This window comes from Chrysemys picta, chromosome 11, assembly GCF_011386835.1.
Source record: "Chrysemys picta bellii isolate R12L10 chromosome 11, ASM1138683v2, whole genome shotgun sequence".
NCBI classification, from domain to species: domain Eukaryota; kingdom Metazoa; phylum Chordata; order Testudines; family Emydidae; genus Chrysemys; species Chrysemys picta.
In genome coordinates, this window is record NC_088801.1 from 44,436,220 (window position 1) to 44,464,184 (window position 27,965).

At 40.5% G+C, this 27,965-nt stretch overlaps 1 protein-coding gene across 15 annotated transcripts in view; it reads right to left on the bottom strand.

The window, feature by feature from the left end:
- Positions 1-27,965, bottom strand: part of CCDC141 (coiled-coil domain containing 141) — a 147,789-nt gene that overhangs the window by 71,267 nt on the left and 48,557 nt on the right. For 11 of the 15 annotated variants that reach the window (XR_010591332.1, XR_010591331.1, XM_065560825.1 and 8 more), the window contains 2 exons: positions 23,653-23,772; positions 5,199-5,393 (listed from right to left, as the gene is read on the bottom strand). Coding sequence is in view for 13 of the 15 variants with exons in the window: in XM_065560825.1 (XP_065416897.1) it covers positions 5,199-5,393; positions 23,653-23,772 (315 nt within the window). In the remaining 2 variants the exon portion in view is untranslated. Of the gene's footprint in view, positions 1-5,198; positions 5,394-20,885; positions 21,073-23,652; positions 23,773-27,965 lie in introns of those variants that run through there. The other 4 variants (XM_065560828.1, XM_065560833.1, XM_065560827.1 and 1 more) reach the window with 2 other exon arrangements.

Below are 27,965 nucleotides of genomic sequence, written 5' to 3' on the forward strand. Positions count from 1 at the left end.
CCGTAAGAGATTTATTAACAGTTTCTCTTGTTTAACTCTGATTAGCAGGACAATGTATACCTGGAGATGACATGCAAACTAACTGAGGTGAAGGAATACAGAGCGACAGTAACTGGGACTCTCTCTTATAGAAGGTGTAAATCTTCTGTTGGAATCTTTATCAAGAGGAGCGCAACAGAAAAGATTGCAATTGAACAAATACTGTTTTACTGCCTCTTTTAGACAATTTTCTTTGCAGAATGAACAATTCAACACTAGTAACTTGAAGTTACCTTGATTTAATTAAGAAAACTTATTATGAATAAACAATTCAATAACCTCTTGTCCCATCTGAAGGAAGTGCTAGTAGGTACTCAGGAGGCCCCTTGTCCTAAAATGTGAAATCCTTTCACCTGTGCTTAACTACAAAGAAGTTCAATTGCCACTAGCTCAAAGCAATAATTAAGCACAGTTTGGGCACTTTAAAGACATATTCAAGATTCTTCTGCAGAACTGAGCACTTGGCATGGGCCCAGGAATCAATAGGATTTGCTTATTGTGTGTAACAGGCATTACATAAGGAATTTTATTCTTGAAGACCATATTGAAGAGATTAAATCTAGAAACCAAAAGGAAAGGTATACAGCACTCCAGAACAAACATAGGTAGTTAAAAAGGCAGAAGGAAAAGGCCTCTCACCATCAGATTTTATCTAAGTATTGAGAGCCTGTATAACTAATCAGCTGCTATATTTGTTTCTTGGTAAAGATCAATGGGGGGAAAATGTAAAGTAAAGAATATATATTATCACTATCATGTTATATTTCTCAAGGAGGAATTTGAACAGAATGGCAGCTGGGCTGGTGACTTTTTTGAAAAAGGACCAACTGAAAAATCAGGTGGTCTCTGCAGCTCCCTTACTAGCCAGATTTAAGTGCTGTCGATGTTCCTCAATCTGATCATCCAGGCTGTCAGATAATCCCACAGGGTTGTGCTGTCTGCATTCCCAACTCCATCTCGCTAACTAGATCAAGTCATGGCTGCTACATAGAGATTCATATTTATCCCATGTTCAGTGTCAGTCACAAGTGGGAAGCCATGGTTCACTCACATTATCTGGGTTGATTGTTCCATGACAGCTGCAGTGCTGGTTGGCAGCCTATACCCTTCCTATTTTACTGTGGTTTCAAGAGCTTTGCAAATCCTTTAAATTAACTGTGCAAAAGCAACCTCTTGTGTCCATTGCAGTCTTTTTTCAAACATTAGCATTAACGTTAAACAGTTAGATTGGTAATAATTCACATATTCCTCTAGTTCCTATAATCAAAGGACTTCATAGAGTTTAACAAACATTAACTAACCCTTGCAAGCCCCTAGGAGAGGTGTAACATTTTAAACCCTATTTTAGAAATAAGGAGACTGAGGCACAGACTGTTTAAGTGACTCACATTAAGGTTAGTGGCAAAGCTCAGAATAAAAAACAGGGGTCCAATGATGCCTTGTGCTCAAGAGAAGATGCAGAAGCTGTTTTGGTTAGTGAGAGCTGCTGTATTACTTTTTAGCCTCTTCTCACCTTAGCTGGTTGAGTGGATGCAAATGTATTGAGCTATACAGGCCTGGAAAAGTGAGGAGGAAAAATACAGACTTGAAATATCCATAGTCCAAATGCACATGACAAACTTCAGGTAATTTGCAGTGTTGTTGTAGCCATGTTGGTCCTGGGATACTAGAGAGACATGGTGGTGAGGTAATATCTTTTACTGGACCAACTTCTGCTGGTGAAACAGACAAACTTTCAAGCTACACAGAGCTCTTCTTCAGGTCCACATTGACATTTTAAATGTGGACCCGTATATGATTCCCTAGAGTAAGCTTAGATCGGTTGTGTAATAGAAATCCATCTACACAAAAGTTTTGTTCTAAATATTGTCAGAGATTTACACAAATATTTTACACTTGGGGAACTGAGACACAGAGAGATTAAAGCCAAAATGTTTCCACTAATTTGGAGAGCCCAATATGAGATATGTAAGGCCTGATTTCTCAGAGTACTTATCATTTTCGTAGCACTTCGAGAAATGTAGCTGTTATAATCTAAAATGTTTCTACTGAGCATGGGTAAAGTGTGATTTTTCCAATGGCTTATAAATTGGCAAAATTTGGGTAGCTTTTCACAAACAAAAAGGGAAATCCTTGACACAAAGGCCACACCCCTGCCCAAACTGAAATCCCTGTTCTAGTGCATGAGGGCACTAGAGCTTTTCAAAGAGTTTTTTAAACATGGGCAAAACAACTTATTCTTCCCTAGCATTTTTATTTTTGGAAATGGTGGAACTGTTTGGATGAAATTACAAAAAAAACCAGATAGCTGGCACATAAAATTTCAGCCCAAACAGGTGTTATAAGCAACTGAAAAGAGAATCTTATCATGGGAAGTGTCCGATAACCTTAATAATAGGTGACGCTACCAGCCCTGCCTATAATACACATGCACACACAAACAGAAAAAAGAAAAGAGGGAGAAAAACTAAATATTGTCTATTATCTCTGTCACACAGTAAAAATTGAGATTCTCCAAAACTAGCGTTTGTAGAAGCAGAGACAATCATCAAAAGGACAAATGTTTCACTTTACTGTATTTTAACTAAAAGATACAGAGTTAATAGCCTGCTGTAAGGCAGAATCAGAGACGATATCAGCCGTGAAAATTTATAACCACTTAGGAAAACCATTCCTAAACTGTTTATACTGCCCTTTGTTATTAGAGTAATTCCAATGCTTGTTTTATCTGCAAGCAACATAGATGGAGAGAAAATAATCAGCTTATACCACTGTAGACACAATGACAGCATTGACTATGATGACTAAAATAAATTAAAGGGAGCTGTCATACAGTAGTCTATCATCAAACAAACCAACCATCAGTGCACTTGAGGTAACTAGTAGAAAGACATGCATGTAAAAAAATCCAAAATAAGTTCCCAATCTTGATTCAGGACCCACTACTACAGGCCATTGTGCCTGGGAAGATTCTAAGTGAAGTAAGTGGGACTTTACAGGAATCCTTATTAACAGATCCTCATACAAGATCGAGTCCTAAATTGCTAACTGTATATAATCCTCTCAATACACCCAGAATGGAATAATCCAATCTATGAACAACCTTTGCTTAGTTTTAGAAGTTCTTGAGTGCCAAATAGTGTCACAGGTTGCTAGTGATGGAGGTTTCTGAAAGATTCTATAAGCACCCAAAAGGTGTTCAGGTGGGGTTTTCGGGGTGGACAGTTCTCATTTGTGCAACTTGTTCATTCTGACAGGTTTATGCACAGCACAAGATTTTTCAGCAAAGCACTGCTATACTTTGGTCCAAGCCTTTGGAGGTTTTTATCCTGTCTGGTAAGCAACAATTATTGACAAGGTTATGACTAAATAAGCAGATGGAGTTTCCACCCTGCCTTTGAAGAGGGTGCACACACACTCACTATACATAGTCCAAACTTATCACCTTCCTAAGGTTAGACTTTATTATTAACAACAAAAGCAGAGTATAAACCTCACCCTGAGCTTTCTCCTCAAAGCTTGGCTGTTGCCAAGGTTCTCTCTGTGGGATCTCCTCTGTCTCACCAGTTTACTTCAGCACCTCTTATACTCTGCTTGGATCCAGTGAGATTCATCTGCTAGTATGACTCAGCCGTAATTTCACTGCTCCATCATGCAGGGTTCAAGCACCTGACATCAAAGATACCTCAGAACTGAAGAACTGTTATCTTGTGATACACTTTCTCCCTGGAGCAATGGCCAGGATTTACTCTCCAGTTTATTTTCTTCTGAGCAACCCATTCATGACCCAATAACCAAAGTCTCATGTTAAATGATTTGACCTCTTCAATGCCTCCAGCAATAATTTTTTTCATGGCCATGGGCAAGTTCCATGCACCTCATACTTCTGTGGAGCCCATGAGGGAACAATTTTTTTTCTATCTCACACCAAGACAGAGATTGGTGGGAGTCACTTAGAGTCAGCCCATCTGAACCCTACTTCTCAAGGAATTAAAAACAAGCAATCCCCATGTATGTAGGTGACCTGAATGGGTTCCACTGCCTGAAGTAGTTCAATTCTTTCTAAGCCCTCCTGCAATGAAGTCTGGATACATCCTGAGCCCCATTAGCCCGATACTGTCGCCACCTCTAGCTGCCTGGGTAAACTGTTTGGAGCCCTGGACCTCAGGATCTCTGCAGTAGCACACATTTCATCACAATTACACTCCACGGAATGACAGAATTGTTGCATATACTCCTGTTGACCAGTGAAACAGAGAATGAGATACATACATCTTTTCTTTTTAGTTATGAATAGTTGCATGGAAAAATTGCATTACACAATGCACATTATGAATACTCCCCTCTGTAAAATGGAGACTAATTACTTCCCTATCTCACAGGATGTTGTACAGATATACATTCAAGACTGTGAAGTGCTTTGAGATCTACTGATGCAATGCGCTATATAAGAACCTGATGGTCCAGGTTCCCAGCATGGATTCCCCCATCCTGTAAATATTCTTTGTTCCTAAATGTGTGACTTTACATTTGGCCATAATAAAACACACATTTGTCTGCTTGCACCCAGCTTACCAAGCAACCCAAATCACTCCTTATCCATGACCTGTCCTCTTCATTATTTACCACTCTCCCAATCTTTGTGTCATCTGCAAACTTTATCAGTAGTGATTTAATGTTTTCTCCCGGGTTATAATAAAAATATTAAATAGAGCAGGGCCAAAAACTGATCTCTGTGGAACATACTTTTTCAATGACGATTCCCCACTTACAATTACATTTTGAGACTTATCAGTTAGCCAGTCTTTAATCAATTCAATCTGATTTTCTATCATTCTAGTTTCTTAATCAAAATGTCATGTGGTACCAAGTCAAACACCCTACAGATATCTAAGTATATTACATCAACAATGTTACCTTCATCAACCAAATCTCATTAAAAAAAAATCAAGTCAGTTTGTCAAGATCTATTTTCTATAAACCCATGATGACTGGCGCTAATTATATTTTCTTCTTTTAATTCTTTATTAATTGAGTCCCATATCAGCTATTCCATTATCGTGTCCATTAATTTGCACAATGCCGTGCATATCAGACTTCAAGAGCAAAGTAGCAGTCATACGATCAGATTATAATTATAGACTTGGCCTCTAACTAACCTTGTTAGCAGCACTAAAGAAGTCATTGGCCTCTTGTAACAAGGTTTTCCTTTCCTCCATACGATGGCACAACTCTTCTTGCAACAGATTTATTTTCTGATTTGAAAGCTTCAGATGTTCCTTTTCTGCGTAGTCCTCTGAAAACAGAATCTTGAGTGCTTCTGCTTTTAATTTTTCCACAGTGGAATTCCATTCCTAAAAGGAAGAGTGCTGATTTAATTAACTCCATGTATCTAAAATGATCCGAAGGAAACTGTTGCATAGTAACATATTACAGTTATTGGCAAATACAATCATTTAATTTTATATGAGTGAAGGTTATAGCCAACAGAATTTCTCTCCAATGATTTCTTAGCAAAATGACAGCTTTAATGAATAAGAGTCTAGTGACAAATTTGCCAGAGGACGGTCCCACAAGCAAAAGAAGTGTAGACTACAGCATGCCCACTGGGCAAATTGTTCTGGATAAAATAAAAAGCAGCCCCAACCACACAGAAATCTGACTTTTTTTCCCCAGGTTTTGATAATGAACAGTTCTAATCACCACTCAGGGCCAGTTCAGATCACACTGCCATTGCAGGCTCTTTGGGGGCCTCATCCTGCCAAAGACAAACTGAAATATTGTCACGATGCTCGCTGTTCGTGCTTCAGTGCCACATGGTGGGGGCATATTAACTATGTTTGCTGAGAGCTCTGAGCTGAATGATCATTTGAGTCAGGATGCTGCCCCATTTATCATGGCCTGGAAGGGACACATCACAGGTTCCTCTCCAATGGCCTCCATCAACTATTGCCCCATTCCAACTCCACAAACACACATACCAGTTTTATTCTTCAAACATAAAACTTAGGCAAAACATCAAAACAAAGAAGCTCCTCCACCCATCATGGGTTACAGATGTCACTGCACAACCTTCCTTTCAATCCCCCTGCTGCAGGGCCTGCTGCCAGAGCCCATCTGTCTCCTGCCACTCCTCTATGAACTGGGGCACTTGCTGAGTTTTATAATCACTTTGAGCCCTTCTCCAGCTCTGCCTGAGAAATAAACAGGGCTGGCAGGCCCCAGGCCATCAAAGGGGCAGGACATCCTGTTACGAGCACTTTTCATCCATAGATCTCAAAGCACTTTGCAGAGTGAAGTAAGCACTATTCCCATTTCACAGACAGGAAATCTTATTCTGAGGCACAGAGATGTTAAGTGCCTTTCCCAAAGGTGCACAGCTAGTCCATAGCAGAGCCAGGAACAGATGTTTGTTTACAGACATTTCCATAGCACTCATTACTATAGTATCAGAGCACTAGAACTGGGTTCTGACTAAACATTTTTCATTGGTGAATGCAGATGTATCAAAACCAAAACTGTTGGACTGATGCAAGTTTGTGTGTGGACACTGCCTACGTGCAGAAGTTCCACTGATTTACTTACAGTGGGCTGCCAGATCTACCACAGTTTGGAGCTAAACCAGCTTTCTATTTAAAGCTTGACTCTTCTAAGTGCTATGAAATCTATGTAGTTACTTGGATTGCCTTGAAATTTAAATCAATTTAAAACACAATTTAGTTAACCCAGTGCAAACCCATATCCACATCTTACATCTATTTAAAACTGGTTATATTGGCCTACCTTGTGCTGTGAGGTTACTGATGCACAATACAACCAGATTTAAAGCATTATAGGAATGCCCCCACAGGGTTTAAACTGATTCAACTTTCTTATATAGACAAGTCCTTCACTTACATTTTTCTACCTATGGTAAATTCCCTCATTTCCATCTTAATCCTAACTGACATTTTTAATTTTAAAAGGGGCATTTTCATTTTCATATTCAATGTAAATTGAAAGTAATATTTTATTTTAAAAGGGTAAAGGAAAAAAATGTCCCACCATTCTTGATTTCAATAGTACTTCCTGTTTCAGTACTACTGTTTTGTGGTTTTTTGTTTGTTTTTGAATGGGCAATCGATAAAAAAAATAATAAAAACTTTTATTTCATCTACTGTTATTCCTGTCAGCATCTGATATTAGAAACCTATTGTGTTATTCAAAACAAAATCAATATATATTATTATGCTGCAAACCCTCCTGCCTTAATTAGCATCTTTCCGCTACTTTCTCTGCTAATGAATTAAATACATTTTGAAACAAGAAAAGAGAGAGTTTTTCTGTTGCAGTTCCTCCCACAAGGAGAAAGAAAGAAAGAAAGAAAGAAAGAAAGAAAGAAAGAAAGAAAGAAAGAAAGAAAGAGCAGTTTGTGTAGTCTGACAAATATTTTAAAGGGAGATATGACAAAGGAAAATGGGTTTTTCGGAAAATGCCATGATGCATACACATGGCACAATAATGGCATTTGGCTCTGTCTTTTCCAAGGGTGCTCAAAAAATGCTGGGAATTTGGCTCTCTTTCTAATGTGTATTTTATTTTTTAGTGAAATAAGTGTTAGTGAAAGATGCTGTGTTGATAGGCTGGCAGAAATAATCTGATAATTTACAGATCAGTTATAATATAAGCAGCCCTAGCATAAGCTTCTTCACACTATCCCATTCCACTGCCTTAAACCCGTCCTTAAGGTACCATCAAACAGGGATGGGGAGTTTAGCGCACATACTTCCATTCATTTTTTGACCTCTTTTCTGAGGCTGTCCATTGTTGTGGCAATGGTTTTGTGATAGAAACTTATTTAAAAAGAGATCAGCAGCTAATTTCACATAGGCCATCGAATGGTGGTGAAGGTAGTAACTTTCATTCACTACTGACTTGGGCTGGATTTGGACCAGCAACCAAGTGAAAGACTTCCTTCAATCCCCTGAAAAATGCAGTCTCCTTCTTACTTGTTTATAGAATGTCAAGCCTACTCAAGATAGATCGGTGTTGATAAATGCAAGGTAATTCACACTGAAAGGAGTAATCTGAACTGCTCATACACCTTACTGGATTCTAAATTAACTGGAACAACTTGGGAAACAGACCTGGGGATCATTGTGGACAGCTCAATAATGCTCAGTATGCAGCTGCAGCCAAAGAAGCAAACAAAATGTTCAGAGGCATAAAGAATAGGATGGAAAATATGAATGAAATTTTATCATGTCACTGTATGCTCTCTCTTCAAATACTATATTTTGTTCTGCTCACCCCATCTCAATAAAAGCAGAGGGGGTTCAGAGATGGGTAACAAAAATAATTAGACAAATATGAGGGGAAAATCCAGATGAAGAGAGAATGAAAAGATTGGGACAGTTTCGTTTACAGAAGAGACTAATACGAGGGGACACAACAAGTATATATAAAATAATCAGAGGTAGAGAGGAAGCAAATTGGGTTAGCCTATTTACACTTTCTCAAGAACAAGGTGACATTCAATGATAAATGAAATAATTTTACTTGGACAATTAGCTTGTGGTTCTCACTGCCACAAGATATTATTGAATATATATAAATGAAAGAGTTTAGTGGGATTCAAAAAAAGATCACACTTTTATATGGATACAGAGTTACAAGGGATTGGGGGGGGGGGACATTGGTAGGAGATATGTGCTCTCATGCTTCACCAGCCTCTAACTAAGGAGATTAGGAAGAAACTTCTCTCTGGATAGGTTATCCCATTTCTACCCACGTTAGGGTTTCTTGCACCTTCCTCTGAAGCCACAGTAATGGCCTCAGAGACAGGACTGGACTTGCTTGATCCAATATGTCAATTCCCATGTTCTTATATAACCGAAGTCCAGATGATACCTCTACGTGGAAGAACCCATGTGGGGGACAGGAGAATTTGTAAAAAGAAACTTGCAGTGTGTGAAACAAACTCTGCAAGTGGGGTGAGTGTTGTCTTCCCTTCCTCTACAGAAGAATCAGAAAGCTCAGCCCCAAGAAACTGTGGATCTCAGGAAATCTGCTGAAGAAATGGGTCATCTGCAGAGTGACCACGTATCTCTGCATAGAATCTGGGGACCAATGCCACCTAGTCATAGAACACCCCTCCACAGCCTGGAGTTGACCCACTGAAAAGTCCATATAACCATAGGTTGGATTAGTTTTACAGCAGAATGGCTGCTATTTTCTGAAGTGGGAAGGAAGACAAGGCATGTACATTACAACTGGTTGAAAGTTTTCTAACAGAACATTTTGCTGTTGGAAAATGCAAGTTTGCTGACAGCAAAATGTATGACAGAAACATGTCGATTTTTGACATTTTATTTAGAACAAAATTCCCCCCCACCCCCAGCATTAGATAATGTCAAAACCTTTTGTTCAGACATTTTCAGAAGAGAATATTTTTATTTTTTGTTTCCAAAATTGGAATTAAATGTTTTGATCAATTCCAAATTATTTCCCCCCCCCACCCCCCAGAATTTCATTTTCCAGGAAATTTTGAAATGTTTGTTTTCATTTTGTTTTGGAACAGAAAAATATTTCAAACCTCAGGGAATATCTCACTTAACAGAAAATCTGATTCCTGCTTTGCTGAAACATACATGCACCCTCTCCCCGGGTCGCCTTGCTCCTGCAAACTTGGCCCCACAGCACGAGCTATAAGGCATAGTATGCCCAAAGGGCTGTCCTCCCATCCATACAAGAACCCTCAGAGCACAGTCTGATCTTAGGTTGTTAGGGTCCAGTTTTGCCCTACAGGAGGGCCACACACAAGCATCCCTCGTCCATACTGAGCTCATTATTTTTAAATACACCCATTCTGTACCCAAAGAATATGGCTGTTTTCTGATTATTCATGTCCATTTTCCATTTACATGCGCCATCAGGGAATTGCTTAAAATTGTACATTCCCCTCAGCCTTCCCAGAAATACTGAGAAATACCATGCAAATGGTGCAGATCTTTGGACCCTAGAATTGGATCTTTTCAAGTCCCCAGAGAAAAAAGAAAGGGACTAATATCTGGGGATAAAAACAACAATCCATTCAATTTGCCGGTGATTGATATAAAATTGTATTGAAAAATCTGTTACTTGCTTTTTTTTTAAAAAAGCTCTGTACAGGAAGCAATAACCTTCAGTATGCATATTTTACCAGTTAAGGGAACACTGAAATATAGTCTCTAAAGCAAGACTTTTCTTTCATAAAATCCTGCCTTTGTCCCTCTACTCTCACTTCTGCTTGGCAAAAATGGGGATTTCAAGACTGACTACATTCTACTGTTCTTTATACATTTCCTTTTTTATTCAAAGGTATTGTTTTTGTTTTACAAAACAGAAGGCACAGTCCCCATGCAGATAGAGGGCACAGACTCTTATATACATTGCACTCTAATGGGTCTACTTGTATGAATAAATGCTGCAGGATTGGCTCCATAGGGCCACTCCTATGAGATACTCAATTCCATCAGCTCCCATCAACTGCACTGGGATTTGCAGGTACTGACTGCATTTTATGATGAGATCCAACATGAGCTTTCATTTATATTTCAACATATTAATATCGGAATAGATAGTGTGAATTAATTTAGAAAATAACAATGAAATACATTCTTATGAAACTAAGGTCCATTAATAGGGCCTGCCCTAGTGGTATTAGAGGGGTATTGCTGGACATGCAATCATCCTGGACAATGATCCCTCACTTTCACAGACCTTGGGAGGCAGGCCAGTCCTCGCCCACAGACAACCCACCAACCTTAAGCATATTCCCACCAGCAACCATGCACCGCACCGTAACAACTCTAACTCAGGAACCAACCCATGCAACAAACTTCGATGCCACTCTGCCCACATATCTACACCAGCAACACCATCACAGGACCTAACCAGATCATCTACAACATCACCGGCTCATTCACCTGCATGTCCACCAATGTTATATATGGCATCATGTGCCAGCAATGCCCCTCTGCTATGTACATTGGCCAAACTGGACAGTCACTACGCAAGAGGATAAATGGACACAAGTCAGATATCAGGAATGGCAATATACAAAAACCTGTAGGAGAACACGTCAACCTCCCTGGCCACACAATAGCAGATGTAAAGGTAGCCATCTTACAGCAAAAAAACTTCAGGACCAGACTCCAAAGAGAAACTGCTGAGCTCCAGTTCATTTGCAAATTTGACACCATCAGATCAGGATTAAACAAAGACTGTGAATGGCTATCCAACTACAGAAGCAGTTTCTCCTCCCTTGGTGTTTACACCTCAACTGCTAGCAGAGCACCTCACCCTCCCTGGTTGAACTAACCTCGTTATCTCCATACTGATTTATACCTGCCTCTGGAAATTTCCATTACTTGCATCTGAAGAAGTGAGGTTCTTACCCGCGAAAGCTTATGCTCCCAATACTTCTGTTAGTCTTAAAGGTGCCACAGGACCCTCTGTTGCTTTCCCCATGAAGATGAGTAATGCAAGTGTACTTCTCCTATCAGCTGAGCTTGCAGCTCAGAGCACATGACAGGAGGGGAAATAAAACAATAAAGAACTAATTATCTCTGTTGGGCTTGGCCTCTGGGAGGCAAAGTGTTTCTAAGTATAAGTAAGAGATCCCCGGCAGCTTAGCTTGGGTTAGTCCTAAAGGACACATACAGTTTGCTAAAGAAGCATATATTATCTTTCAAAACTTAAGACTAGATACATAAATGAATCACGTTTACCTGCTTTAACCTTGTAAATAACTCTCTGATTTTCTTTAAATAGTTTATTATAGGATTGGCTACAAGCATTGTCCTTGGTGTGAGGTTTGAGGTACAACTGACCTGCGGTAACTGCCTGGTCCTTTGGGACTAGGAGTAACCTGAAAACTGCTGTGATTCTTGGTGTAAGGGATCATCTATCACAAAGACACACTCACCTGGGTGGTGAGATAGATCAGAGTACTCAAGGGGACTGTCTGTGACTCCATGTTAAGGCTGTGATAGTGCCTGAGGAGTTCACACTTGATATTTGGTTGGTGAAATAGAACTCACAATCCATTTGGGGTTTGTACCCTAGTTCTTAACAGTCTGCCCTGAGGTGACTCAAGACCATGAGTACCAACTACAGGCAGCATTACAGATCTCTACAAAAAATTCACTCTGTTTTCTTTACAGTCCCTACAGTGAGTTTCTGAAGCATTTATATACTATTTTTAGTATGCAATTTTATAATTTTCTTTTTTATAAGGAAAGGTTTATCAAGGGTATGGAAACTCAGTGGAGAAAATCCTTGTCAATTCTGTCTGTTCTTCAGCCTTCTAAGCGTTAATGCTATAACGGTCTGTCACTTGGCAATACAATATTTCTGTTACTTGTCTCCACCAGAAAGAACACAAAGCCTGCCATTATCTTGACTTTTCAGTTTGACAGAGATATGCGAATATCTCTGACCCATTAAAGACACATGGCACTGTATATACCTGTGCTCAGTGTGTCTCCACAGGTCATGCCATTATTCTCATTTTTCCTCTCACAGTAGTAGCCTTTTAAACTGTAGCTTTCACTCTTCCATTTGGAAAGGAAATTGAGCTCCTTCTGGATCCCTTGATTGATTTTGTTCTTTTAAGAGGATTAGAGCGGATAGACAAGAAAGTGAAATTATTTTGTTATTTTTAAAATAAAAGCCTCAAACTTTTTCTTCACAAAATGCTGTGGGTTTTCAAAAACTTCTCACGTAATTGCCTGAAGTAAGTAGATACACCTACTGCTTCAGCTGAAGGAAAACATAAAAATCCCTGTTATTCCTAAGGGCATGTCTACACGTACAGCGCTGCAGCTGTACCGACGCAGCTGCGCCACTGCCGTGTGTCTGGCGAAGACGCTCTATGTCAGGGGTGGGCAAACTACGGCCTGCGTGCTGCATCTGGCCCCTCAGACCTTTTAACTGGCCCCCGAGGAGGGGGTTGGTGGCTTGCCCCACTCCGGCGATCCGGCCAGGGAGCAGGGTTGGGGGCTTGCCCCGCTGCGGCCAGGGAGCGGGGCCGGGGGCTTGCCCCGCTCTGCCCACCTGATGCTCCCACATGTTCAGGTGGAACCTGCGTGAAGGCACACGTTACTGCGGCTGCACAACCTAATTCCCAAATGTGCCTCACATGCCATCAGAGTCTGGAATGTGCAAGCCCACGTGCCTGCTACTTGTTCTCTTAGGTCACTCTGCTGTTTTACTAGTGTTCATTTTCCATTGTTGAGGATAAAATAAAGAGTAGTTGGCCAGGAAGTGCCAGTTGCATTGTTCACATTAATCAAAGAGGGCGTGAAAAGGAGGTAAGTTTGGTTTAATTATTGTAATACTTTGTTATGATGGTATATTTATAATAGTAAGTAAGGTTTAATGTTTATTTCCATTAAAATGTATCTTTATTAAATAAAGTTTATTTGAATATCTCTGAATTGTTAATTTCATGGGCATTCATGGCCCGCCATACAATTTCCATACCCAGATGTGGCCCTCAGGCCAAAAAGTTTGCCCACCCCTGCTCTATGCCAACAGGAGAGAATTCTCCCATCAGCAAAATAAAACCACTTCTGTGACTGGCAGAAACTATGTCGGCGGGAGAAGTTCTCGTACCGACGTAGTGCTGTGCACACTAGTGCTTGTATCGGTAATTTATGTCGCTCAAGGGGGATGGTTTATTCACACCCCTGAATGACAAATTTTGCGGACATAAGCTGTAGTGTACTACTGCGGGGCAAATGAGCTGGTTTTTTTAAACCTTTGCTTCTTACGACCCTAAAACCCCAAACAAACATGGATCCTGGAACAATCTGACATGAGAATGAGAAATCTTTGCAAAAAAATGAATGTGACATAGGTTTGTGATATTACAGGTAATAATTAAAGTTCAAACTAATTAAATACTTATTTGTCAGGCTATGTGGTGAAGTAGTCCCTTCTACATATACCCAGTAGTATATGTAAGGCCAAATTTTCAAATCAGTGAGTGCCTTTCTAAAGCCCAGTTTGTGCCTGTACAATTTCTTCCTGTAACTTTGCATCTGTAATTAAATTCTAGGCACCAACCTAAATAACTGAATCTGCCACTGCCAGGTTACAGGTGCAAGTCAGACAGGGGCACAGATACTTTTAATGGTGCCCACAACAGACTTTCAGGATGAAAAGTTTCATGCCCAGATTACACGGGCACAAACTGCATCTGTGTAAGGGAGGCTGAGACTCAGCCTGGCTGAAAGTTTAGGTCACAAAGTTCAAGAGGTCATATTTCCTTCTAACCTTCCAACTCCAGGGACTATTCCTCAGCTAGAATCAATTACATCCATTTTCTTTTTTGTAGTTACTGGTCTTTTAATTTAACCCTGCCCTTTCCTTTCATAAGCATTTGTTCCTTCTAACAACTGTTTGGTCCTTGATTTCTGTTCAGTATAATGTTAATGTTCTAGAAGCCATAGGGCTGTGTATCATTTAGTCACCCAAATCACTAGGTAGAAGCACTGGACCAGCAAGCTAAAGGTCAAGACCAGACTTTGTCCCAAGGAGCTCAACAAATGCAGCACCTGTGGGTCCTGTTGAGATAACTGACCTGACAAACTTACCCTAGCTGTGAGCCCAACTGTAAAAAGTGAGTGAAAGTTTATGAAAAGGTCAGAATAACCCATAACAAAGATTGATGGGACAAAAGCGAGACAGAAAGACTAAATTAGTCCAAACAAAAAGGCCAACCTATATAATTCAAGGACTATGTTAAGATCATGCCTGGTAAACAAGACACCATGAGACCAAAAGTCAGTGAACCAAAAGTGATATATCAGAAACTAGGCATAATTGGTGGACAAAATAATCAGGGGATTAGCTATTCCACCCATTACTCCCTTTTGGGGTCCTTAAAGAAAGAGTTTGGGGGAGAAATTGGCTACTGGCGCAAGAGTCACCATAATGGCTGCTATCCACACCGTCTCCTGGGACCATGGGCTTTCATCTTCCTGAACCTGAGAGATGTCCTGACCAGACTGGGCTAGGGAGAGGGACCCAGATGACATCACCACCTCTATGAGCTTCGGCTGAATCCCAAACACAACCAGGATGTTAGATTTCTCTCTCTTTTCTCCCCCTTTCCCCCATCGTATGTGGCCTTTTCCTTCCCACCTTATTTCTGCTGTTTCCCATCCCTCTCCTTTTTCCTTTTGTCTAATAAGAGTCTGGTTTAGCCAGACAAAATTGTGTATTTTGCTCTTATAAACCTGTCACTAGAAAGAGGCAACAAAATGTAATGCCCTAAACAGCTCAGTGCTGATACAAGTGTTCCAGCTGTCAGGGCTTGTCTACACTTACTGGGGATCAATGAGCAGAGGTCGATGCATTGGAGATCAATTTAGCGGGTCTAGCGAAGAACCGCTAAATCGACCGCAGATCGCTCTCCTGTCGACTCCTGTATTCCACCATATCGAGAAGAGTAGGGGGAGTTGATGGGAGAGCGTCTCTTGTCGACATTGTGTAGTGTGGACCCTGTGGTAAGGAGATCTAAGCTATTCACTATTCACGTAACTCAAATTGCGAAGCTTAGATCAAATTTCCCCTGTAGTGTAGACAAGGCCTCAGAATGGCTGATAAGACCATTTGCTACGTCTGTTTTTCCAGCAGAGAGATTGCAAGTGAAAGCCAGAGACCAAAGCTGTATTTTCTCTCTTTGCTGTTCTTTTCTCTCCCAGTCTGTGTATGTGGTTGGGTTTTTTTGTCTTCTAGGAAATGGGATCAGACTTCAATAACAACAGCAACAATGACAGCTCCAACTCAACTAACTTCTCTTTTCCCCAAAAGGACAGTACCATCTTTAATACCCTCTAAGAGACTGTCAAACTGTCCTTCTAAAAACCCTTTCCAGCTAAAGAGAATGGGAACCAGGGAGGTTGTAAAAATGAAAACCTTACTTAATATTTTACATTTCAAATGCTTTAATTGTTTTTCCTCCTTCTCTGTACCTTTAATAAAAGACTAATATGATGTTTAATGGTGTGTTTGCCATGGCACTAATCAGGCTGAGGTCTATGTATATCAAGCCCTGAACCTTGTTTAACACTGTTTAATGTTGGACAGTGAGACGTAATACACCCCTGTATTCATACCCTACACACTACTGTAATAATCTTTGTACAAAGTACACTTTGTAAGGTATCATCTGAAAACTCTATTTACAGGTCAGTATTGTCATGGCAAAATGTATGTGGCAACACTGTATAAGTTTCCCCTCTGTGGCGTTATTAACACATGTTGCAACCCCACAGTCCTGCCCAGCAGTGCAAGTAGGCTGGTACACTCTGGTGCACTGTACCAGCAGGCTATTTATAGCTGGTACGGCGTACCAGAAAGACACAGGAGCAGCACCGCCGGAGGAGAGGGTTGGGGGGCAGGGCTGGGGGTTCTGATCCTTCCCCGCTGGGAGGGGCAGCAGGGAAAGGAGCACAATGCTGGAAGCTCCTGCAATGGCTGTACCACCCCCAGCCTCCAGAGCTGCCCAGAGGATTCAGGGGGCCTGGGGCAAAGCGGGGGAGCTGTGGCGCTTGTACTCACCCAGCGGCAGTCCGGGTCTTCGGCGGTACTTCGGCGGTGGGGGGCCCTTCAGTTGCTCTGCATCTTCGGCAGCACTGAAGGGCCCCCCGCCGCCGAAATGCCGCCGAAGACCTGGACCACCGCCGGGCCCCTGCCACCGAAGACCCGGACCGCCACCGGGCCAGGGCTCGCGGGGGCCTAGGGCACATTGACCCACTTGCCCCCCCTCTGGGCGGCCCTGCCAGCCTCACCCCGCAGCCCTGTCTCCAGCGAGGCTGCTGCTGTAGTATGAGGAAGGACAGAGACGTAGCTCTGTGCCTGGAAGGGCAGGGGGCAGTGCTGGGAGTTCTGCTCCTTTCCCCGCTGCTGCCCCTCCAAGCAGAGAAAGGAGCAGAACACCGGTAGCTCCTCTGGCGGCTGTACCGCCAGCTCCCAGCCTCGCCCCACCAGCTGTCTCTCCGGTGCAACAGCAGGAGGACAGAGCCCCCCCCCCCCCCGGGTAATATGGGATGGATGTGCGGAGGGGATGGGGAGAGTGTGGGTGCCCCGGGCTGGGGGTTGAGGAGTCACATGGGAAGGTCACGTGCCTCCGCTTAGCTGGTGGCTGCCCCACCTACCGGTAAGACATGAATTTTACGTGCATCATTGGTCCTGCCCAAACAGAAGTTGGCAAATAGGTCTGTCCTGAACAAAGGACTGTGTGCTTGCCTTAATTTGCATTTAAGCAGTGAACAGAGTCATCAGGCAGGAAGGGAAGACAAAGAAAGATCAAACAGGTGAAAAAATTCAGCAGGGAATATCCTTCCACATGGATTCTTGGTCCCCTGGGTCTTAGCTGGAAATGTTTTTCAAGAGGGAGGACAAACTAAAAAGGAGAGTCAAACACTCCAAGGCACCCCTTTGTCTCCCTTTCCCTGCCCATTGCATTCACTGCACCTGAGGAAACAAAGGCAGCAGCCGCTGGATGCTCTGGGGGAGGGGCCCTGACCTAAAGAGTTTGGTCAGGGTAAGACTGTTGAAAGCATGTGGTGAGAAAACTTGTTGCTTTGAATCTAATGTAGTTTGTTAAGTTAGGCACTAGTAAGCATTTTACCTTTATTTTCTTGTAACCATTTTTTACTTTTATGGCTCATTACTTGTACTCACTTGAAAGCTTTCTCTTTGTTGTTAATAAACTTCATTTATTGCTTTAATAAAGCATCTAATCCAGTGTGTTCACGCGGAAGTGTCTGAGTAACTCCATCTGGGGTAACAAGTTGTGTGCATGTTATTCCCTTAAAGGAATAATTGTCTTCAGTATATTTGTACTGTCTAGAAGAGGGCTGGGCAGTACAGGACATATGTTTCTGGGCTATGTTGGTTATATTGGTGATCATCCTGCAGTATAACCAAAGCTGGTAAGAGCAAGAGCATGGCTGACAGGCTACAACACACAGAGAAGCATAGCTGGGAGTGACTTGCATGCTGGTGGCTACAGCAGCAAGGCATTCTAAAGGGCACCCCAGGTTACAGGGGAGGGGTGACACAGCTACTCATTAGTCTGGATTGTACCCTGGTATGTCATAGACAGTGACACAGTCTTGTCAACACCTTTGACTCTTTGGGCCTGTAAATATAATCTAAATACAACTATGCTAAGGTGGGTCAGAGAGGTTTTTTAGGAGCAAATGAACTCTACACCACTCTTGCAGTGCTCCAGGATGGGGCTATGCATGGTACTGCTATATATAAATCATACTTGCATAGCTGGGGAGCTGAGGGACTGAAAACCCTTCCAAGACGTAAGGTCTCTACCACTGGAGCCAAAGGAGAAGTACTGATGTGCTTATTTTCAATAAGTACCGTTATCTTCTCTATAGGCCCACACAACATCACATACTTGTATGTATAAAGAGCCCAACTCTGCAAATACTTACTAGATAGCCCCTGAGTAACCCTCTCTTCCCCACCCGTTGTAGGGGACACTTTAAAGGGACAATGCCCCTTTTCTTCCATCTAGCTGGATGGAAGGATGCAGCGAGCACATTTTATTACTGAGTTGATGGAATGCTATGATATTTTCCAGGAAGGCAACTAAGACAGTAAGTTATTGGTGCCTTTTAAGGGCTATTCAGACATTCTCCAGTTAACCACAAAACTACAGAAAGTACACTTATCTGGGTCTGATGTAAAGTCCCCCTTACAGTATTTCTCAAACATGAACTGAAAGGATCTTCCCGCACCTTCCCTATATTATCTGACAGGAACTGGCATTTATGACTGTTCCTATACCTTATTCTGAGGTGATAGAAACTACATTCTGAAGTTAGTGCAGAACACTGATCATTTTTTAATTAGAACACAAGTTGGAGACTAAAGAGAGTTCCAGTGGGGGAAGTAATTCTAACTATAGTTATGATGATTCCAGAAAAATTCAATTGTATTTGTTTTCCTATTACTAATGAGACTGCTTCCAATTTATGTGCTGCAAAAACTGATGCCGGCTTTTAATTGGTTAGAACAGTAAAGAATCAGACACACAAAACAAGCTGTTCATTAAAAGAAAATAGAAGAATTTTGAAAAATTAATATAGTTGTTTTACTATTTGGAGACTTAGACAACTTCTGCTTTGAGATTTTTCAGCTTCAGATATCTTTTTGTTTAAATACGATGATATGCAGCAGTGCCGTCATCTTATATAGTATTTTATAGCTTTCTTGGTTCATCTAGTAATCATCCCAGATAATGTGAGCTTGATTTACTAAAGCAATACTTTCTATGGGTGTTTTTCAATTTCATTACGTATCACTGGTAAAGCAGTCATGATATACAATGAATGTTCAGTTCAAGCAACAGACAGGTCAGAGACTAGGAAAAGAATGGCATGTAGCAATAATTTTATCAATTTGAAAACAACCCAGGTAACTCCAAAATACAAGGTGCTCAGCAAAGACCTGAATGTGGGGTAGGCACATTTTTTACACAGTTTCTAAGCATGTGCTCCCAGCTGGAATTTACAACAATACAGGGTTCAATTCTGCCATTCAAAAAAGCAAACTAATCTCCATTTGAGCATCTTGTAGCAGGCTGTGCTGCAAAATAGTGCTCCTCGGGGATACTGCCATCCTCTCAAAAGTGCATTAGGCTGGATAGTTGTAGCACTTGAAAGTGTTGATATACGTTAATAGTCTTTCAATGTGAATGTAGACTTAATTCTTTTAGAGAAAAATGTTTGTTCTACAGAAAGCAGCGTGAAATGCTAGTGTTCTATTTTTCCACGACTATTTCTTGGCTCAATGCTATTCAAGATCTATATCAATGATTTGGAAGGAAATACAAAAAAATTGTTTGATAAAGTTCACAGATGATACAAAAATTAGTGGAATGGTAAATGATGACAGGTGAATTGCAGACTGATCTGGATCCCTATGCAAGCTGGATTCATTTGAATAACATGTATTTCAATACAGCCAACTGCAAGTTCATACATCTGGGAACAAAGCATGTAGATCACATTTAGAAGATGGAGGACTGCATCCAGTGAAGGAGTGACTCTGGACTTAGGGGTCATAATGGATATTATTTATGTCTATAGCACTGGTGAGACCATTAATGGAATAATGTGTCCAGTTCTGGCATTCACACTTCAAAAAGGATGTTGAAAAATTGGAAAGGGTTCCGAAAAGAGAGGCAAGTATTATCTGAGATAGGGAAAAGCTGCCTTAAAGCGAATGAGTTTCCTAAGTCTATCTAGCTTATCAAGCATCAGGGTAAAAGGGATCTTGATCAAATATACACCCTGGGAGGTTTCTGACAGTAGAGGGCTCCTCAGTCTAGCAGACAAAGGCATTAACAAGATCTAATGGGCTGGAAGATGGAGCTGAACAAACTCAGACAATAAATAGGACACAAAAATGTAAGGGGAACGCGGATGGTAATTAGCCATTATAACAACTCACCAAAGATATGATGGACTCTCCATTGCTTGAAGTTTTAAAATCAAGATTGGGTATCTTTTTGAGAAATAAACTGTAACTCAACCACAAGATAAGGGATTGATGCAGGAATTATTGGTGAAATTCTTTAGTCAGCAGACTAGAGGATCAGAATGATCCTTTCTGATCTAAAAATCTATGAATATATGTAAATTTGCTTCTAGCTCAGTTCTGGGAAGTAGGACGTGTTTTTCTGCAGAGATTTGAGCTTCCTGTAACACTTTCATAGTGAGGTTTTATAAACATACATATTTTAAATTTGTAAAAGTACTAATAAAGGATACTTGATTAGGCAATACCTTGAATCTGCAAGTGTAACAGCTGGCAAACCAGGCAGGAGAGACTGAACTGTAATGATGATCGAACCTAGCACAGCATTTGCTGTAAACTATACCAGAAATGATGATCAGACGTACATCTGGAGCTGCTACAATGTAATGACAACCAAAACGTGATTTAGCATGAAGAAAGCTTTCTCCAGTTACAAACAATCAGAACAGGATTGCATGTACAGTGCAGAAATTTAAAATGTAGTGATCTTATCCAGGGAGAGCATCAGATTTTGGAGGCTGTCCTAAGAGCTGCAAAATATTGCAGATTCAAAAGCCTGCAATTGAAGGTTGAGGCCATAGCTCTTTGGGGACATTTAAATAAGCATTTAAAAAGTGGTAAAAAGGCTCATATTTAGGGTGACCATATTTCCAAAAGGGAAAATGGGACCCTGCGTGGGGCTGGCCCCAGCCATTCGCCTGAGGCCTTGCCCCCTGAGGCCCCACCCAGCTGCTCACCCGAGGTGCCCCTCCCCAACTGTCACTGGTCACTTGAACCCTGCCAGCTCCCCATTCGAGGCTGTTGCTGGTCGCTGGAACCCTGCCTGCCCCCTCATTCAGCCCAGCCTCCCCCCTACATGGGGCTAGCATCTCCACTTGCCCGCGTGCAGGTTCCTCTGCACCACACCCCACTTTTTTGGCAAAAGAGGGCATTTGTCCCATTTGCTCTTGCCAACTTGATCAGTTGGCAACAGCAAATGGGACAAATGCCCTCTTTTGCCAAAAATATTGGGATGGCTGGGACAGGGCTATAAAAAGGGACTGTCCCGGCCAGAACGGGATGCATGGTCATCCTATACATATTCATATATATGTGGGAAAGAGAGATGAAAGGGGAGGGCAGGAGCACATTTCAGATGACAGCCTGTGTGGGTGTGTAAATTGTTTTTGAGAAGTCCATCAGAGCTGGCCTTCATCGAACTGAGTTATGGTGTGACTAGTGGATCCTGAAATACAGAAATGAGCCTGCTACATCATTAAAGGGACATCACAGTTTGGAGATAAGAGATGATAACCTTATATCAGATGGAAGGTTTCACAAAAGACTAGGGACTGGGGACTTACAGATACAAGGACATGTTCCACTGTGGAGTCACGAACAGGGAGGTGCTGTAGAAGAAACTATGCTGATATTACTTAGCCTGAACTGGGAGCTCCTCTGAACTTGGTATCACCTTATGTTTCAGTGTGCTTCTGCCATTGAGGCAAAACATCAGTATGTCTAGTATAAGCTTACTATAAGCTTCTACCATTCTAACAAATTTTACAGAAACACTCATTTGAATATTCAAGCTGGAAATAAAATGTAGCAAAGTGTCAAATTTCTCTTTCCCACTGCTTGTAATATCATTAGTACAATGAAAAGGTAACAGATACACAGACCTGTAGCTCATCTTTCTGCAATACATTTGCTGTGTGCAGCTTAAGCTAGCTTGTGTGTCCACATTTCACATCAGAAGCATGGCATATATTCCGCAAGATCTACTCAGTCCACTTGATTTCCCTGAGCTAGAACATGCTGCCAACAATAACAACAGAAGGATAAAAGTAAGCTGCACTAAGTTATGACTCTGTACGGAAAGCTTCCAATGCTAATCAACATTAGACGAAGAATGAGATACTGTGGGATGATTCAAACAACCTGATTAGCTAATATATAGGGGAAGAGTTATTTAGATAAGCAATAAATAAATAAAATTATTTTATTGTGATAGTTCCTTGAGGCCTCAGGGTCCACTGCTGTTCAGACTGAAAATGCATATTTTATTATTTTTTAAAACATGGGTTATGGTATTTCTTCAACTGATATAGTAAACTGCAATAACAACTTCAGGGCAGTGAATTTCCTTGGGATTAACGACTAGCTCGATTCAGTGATCCTTGATGGCACTCCAGACCATCAATTTCTCCCAGCAGGTCATAATATTCCTCTGGAAATGCCTTGTGACTCAAACATTATTGTTTAACCCCATCACTGCTAGTATTCACAGCAGTGTGCAGCCTGCAGCAGAACGTGGTGATATGCCGTTAAGAACCAATGTTTTCTAGACAAAAATACCGTGACTTCAAATAGGATGTATGAGATACTTGGGATGGCATTAGAAGTGCATTTTTCCCTGCTTACCTGGTAGCACTGAAGCAGATAACTATAAATTATAGAAACAAATTGATGGTCTAAAGCTTAAAGAAGATATAACTCCAGCCATTCAGAAACCTCGTCAGTCTGGTAAGTTCAGTCACCTTTCAAAAACTTACATTTTTATATGAACAAAGGTCTTTAGCACAAAATAGGCCTGCTCTGTGAGCCAAGTTCTCTGAACACAACCAGTCCAAAATGGCACACCGAGCAATTTTCACTATATGTACCAGCACTTCAGAGCACTATTACATTTACATCAAAATTAAGTAACTGCAAGAGAGTTCTAATATTTATGCTCTCTGGTTTGTAAATACATTTCTTTTTCATATCAACATAATCTTTAACCCCACCCTCATCATTTATGCAGCAGAGGAATAAAATTGTCCCATCATGTTATTTCAGACATATTGCTAAAAATTCCTGTTGAAACCTATGTTATACCCACTTTGTTGCCACATGATCTGCAGATTTCAGTGACAAAGCATTACTGTAATAGTGACTGGCCACCTATTTTTACCATTATCAAAACTTTCCCAAATTGTTTAACTATATAAAATGTATGTTAGTTTTTTCCTTTAATATTTTCATATTTCTTACCTTAGCCTTGAATTCCATTTCCATGTGCTCATGAAGTAGCTCTTCATTTTCTGTTAAAGATGAGCCTAGATTTTGCTTATGTAGATAATCACTCATATTTTTCCTGTACCAAGATGTTACCTAGATAAAAAAGAAAAATGAGATTTTCAAGAGTTGAGAAGAATTTCAAAAGGTGAGAAATAATTGTCCAACCTTTCACGTGTATTAAGTAAACCAACTTTGTCTATAAATTAAGCCCCAATTTTAGATACATAGCACTGTGTTTTCATGTTTTAATTCAAAAGTTCATATACCTACATGAAATGGGAATATATGTAACAAAACAAGACTTGTTTTTCATAAAGTATGTCTAATGATTTATCAATCAGTACAGTGGGTGAGATTGAAGGAAAAGAAAAATCAGGTAGTAGTAACATGGGGAAGACGACATACATAGTCTAAAATGGTAAAGAAATCATACATTTTTCCTAGGAAAAATGCTCTTTCATGTACAGTAGGTGACTATAAATCTGAACATATTTACAATGATGCATAAAAAGCAATGACTAGATGACCGGATAGGTCTTTTCTAACTATAACTTCAATAATTCAATGAAGCTACTGTACTGCATTATATAGAGTAATCTTTTGTATTCCAAAAAACAATTACAGCTTGCTAGATTGACTGTAACAAGAATATTGAGCAAACAAATGCAGTAGATAATGTATCTCATAAATTGCACAGAATGACTTGCATGTACTTCTACTTGATGCACAATAGGTACCTTATACATTCTTTGTGAACAACACATGGCAAAGATCCCTGAGCGAAGCTTTGCATTTTAAAATAGTACTGGGAATCAGTTAGTACCTACAAGACCTGCTCCAATCTTTTCCAAGTCTTGCAAAGCCACCACCATACTCTATGTATCACATTTAAAATTCCTTTGTACAGTAGGAAGAGTATAGACTTGAAAGCATGTCTCTAAGAATTTCCTGAGATCTGCTTCTGTGGAGGCCTTTTTTAAATTTTATTTCATTCTGTATTTTTCTAAAAAGCAAAAGAACCTTTTATAACAAAAAATGCTTTCAACACATCTGAAATAATACAGTGGGCAAATTACCTAAGGACTTCAACGGAGCTAGGAAAGTAAACAGATTATTAACGTAATTAAATTTTAATTTGATGGCAGAGTCTCAAAACTACTTTCTTAAGCGCCTCCAAGTTATTTATTGATACACCGGGGACCTCGTTTTTCTGCACACTATCCTGGTGATATATGTTACAAACAAAAACATATGGGAGTTTTGTATGTGCCCTGCTTCAAAAAAATACAATTCATAAAATAATTCTCTTTAATTATTTGAACAAAAACCAAGGTAGTGTGAAGTGAGAATTGAGTAACCAGATGTCCTGATTTTATAGACCCAACTTTTGGGTCTTTTTCTTATATAGGCTCTTACTACCTCCCACCCCCTGTCCTGATTTGCTGTCACATTTGCTGTCTGGTCATCCTAAGTGAGAACTATTGTCACAAAAGCCATTCACATTTGGTAATGTATATGATATTTTCATTTTCAAGGGGGGGGATGAGCTCTCACAAGCTCTCATTCTCAGTGGAAGGTTTGTGGTAGAGGTGGACCCAAGTCACAAAGTTCAGATTGACACTTTGATCAGCATTAGAGGCATTTGGACCAGGCCCATCTCTGGAATACAGCATGACACTGGTTATTTTGTGCTCTCAAAAATGGGGTTAGAGCTGTACAAGTCACCCTTTGATGAAGACAGACCTATAAGGAGGAAAGTTGATTATGTAGAATGAAGGGATGAGTGGAAGCCCAATGGAGTCTTGGAGTAATGTTTACATACCTGACTGAATCAAATCAAATTTAAAACATAGGGATCAGGCCAAAATTTTGAACCGTGAAGCCTTTCCTTTCCTCATCCCCTCAAACATACACTTACCAATGCAAAATTATGAAAACATTTATACTGGAAGAAGACATACAAAACATGTACTTCGCATCTATCAAAATAAAATTGAAAGTGTATGATACAGGGGAAAGAAGAATTTCCCTGTAAATTGAGGCAATTTTCTTTTCTATGGAAAATACTGGCTGTTTGCCAAAACAAACTCATGCTTCTATAGGCTTGAGCAGAGGAGTAATAAAATCTTTAACTCGGTCACAGTAAGAAGCTCACCCCTTAGCCACTTGGCAATGTCTATTTTAATTATCAAGAGTGTAAGCAGTTGGGGTTTAAGTACTGCAGATGTCAATGAGTGATATTAGCAGTGTAAGATTATGTCAGAGCTATCTTTGGTGTTTTTTAAGACAGAAGCCCACAGAATTCTATTTTTTCAGAAATTTCTTTTTGGTAAGCTTTTGTTTTTTGTGCACAAGCTACAGGGCATGTTGATTGCCTGATAAACAAAACCACTAAATTTTTTAAAACCCTGAGTGCATGACTGCCTTACAGCATGCTATTGACCACAATATTTGCTGTAAATTACCCATGGAAGTAGGAGTTAAAGGATTCCTATCTGTACCTGGAAACTGTTATAAGTTAAAAAATGGTAATTGCAGAGTTATCTTAAGCACTTCCATGAGTGTTACCCCTAACTTTTACATATCCACACACAAAAATATCTCATCCAAGTTCAGTGGTGCTTTAAACCCAGGATAGCTGGCTTGCCTGGGGCCCTAGGCTAAAATCTGAATGAGGCTTTCACTTGGGATTGAAACCTGCCCACTTTGTAGTCAGGACACAGGCCAAACCACTCAAGTGCAGACAGTCTTCCAGTGCCTCCCCACAGTTCCCCCCTTGTGCCAAGGACAGACAAATGCTCCCATGAGTCACTGGAAAAGCATCATAGAGTGGCTTAGTTTGCTAAAGGATAACTATGGGACATGCCCCCTGAAGTCTTAGTGACACAGATGAGCACAGCACTAGTAAGGACATAATAATTCAGGTAAGGCTTTGCCATGTGGCAGCTCACACCTGGGCTAGACTAATCCAGCTGTTCAGACCTAGGTACCAATCACCTGAGTTAACCCTGTAGTGCAGATAAAGATCGGAGACAAATAAAAAATATGTAAACAGGGAGGAGATTAGGTAGTTTTCTGTAACTGTCTGAAGTAAAACATGAAGGAGTGCTTTTGTTGAACAATAAGAGCTTTATACGCTGGGACACCAACAAAAATATACTGTTAGAATGATACCACTGTAGTTATACCACTATAACTATAGCGATATAATTATAGCAGTAGAGTTCTGCCAGCAAATTTCCCCATGTAGATAAGCCCTAAAATAGTGCCAGCTAGAACAGGCATTGTCAAACTGTGTCCAAAAAGGGCTTTTGGAAATATCACATGGTGCCTGGACTTCCCCTGATACAAGTGTAAATGCACGGGGGGTCCATGATGTTTTCAACAATTAGAGAAGGGGTTCATGGCATCAGACAATTTGAAAGTCAGTGAACTAGAACAGTATTGATTTTCACTTCATTGGAGTTTTGCAACAGGACAATTTTGCCAATACTGACCATAAATAAATAAATGTGTTTGATTTTGTTCCGTTATTCCACTTCTGCAAAACACCCTCTGTCTCCTATAACATAAATAGCAGACTTGTTAAAATCAGAATAAGGAATCCAGGGCAGGAGACACAAAACCTAGAGAACTTAGCTAAGAAGTTCTGAGTTTCACTCCTGGTTCTGATACTGACTTCTGTCATCCCAAGTCTGCCTTTATTTCCCCTTCTCTAATAGGAAGACAATCTTCTCTTTCTGTCTCTCACAGGAGTGTTGGGAGAGTTTAATGTTTGAAGATGAAAAGTCCTGGGTATTATTACTATTGATCCCAGTCTGATGATGATATGCAAAAAAAAAAAAAAAAAAAAAAATTGGTCAAGAATACAAGCTTAATTTTCATCAGTGATGGATCTGTGAAAGGTGTGTTCTTGCATGAAACATTTGTGTATGCATGAGTATATCAGTAGTAGAATAAATGACATCACAGGAGATAAGAATTATAAATACACCAGGGGCAGGGGGGAGGGGTGTTCAGAAAACTCCCATTAACTTCAATCGGGCCAAGATTTTACCTGAGGTAGCTAGCAAAGGATCATTTTAAACAAATCTGACTAAACAGATTTTAATAATTTAATTATTGGTATGTTCCAGTCTAAATATTCCTGCACTCAGGGTAAAATGTAATCAATGTTTCATTTTTATGAAAACCATTTACAGAAAGCGCTGGGAGCACATCTGAAAACATACGAAGGTCCACTCAGAAATGTTATGCACATTTTTAATTGCTTATGAATTAGGTGA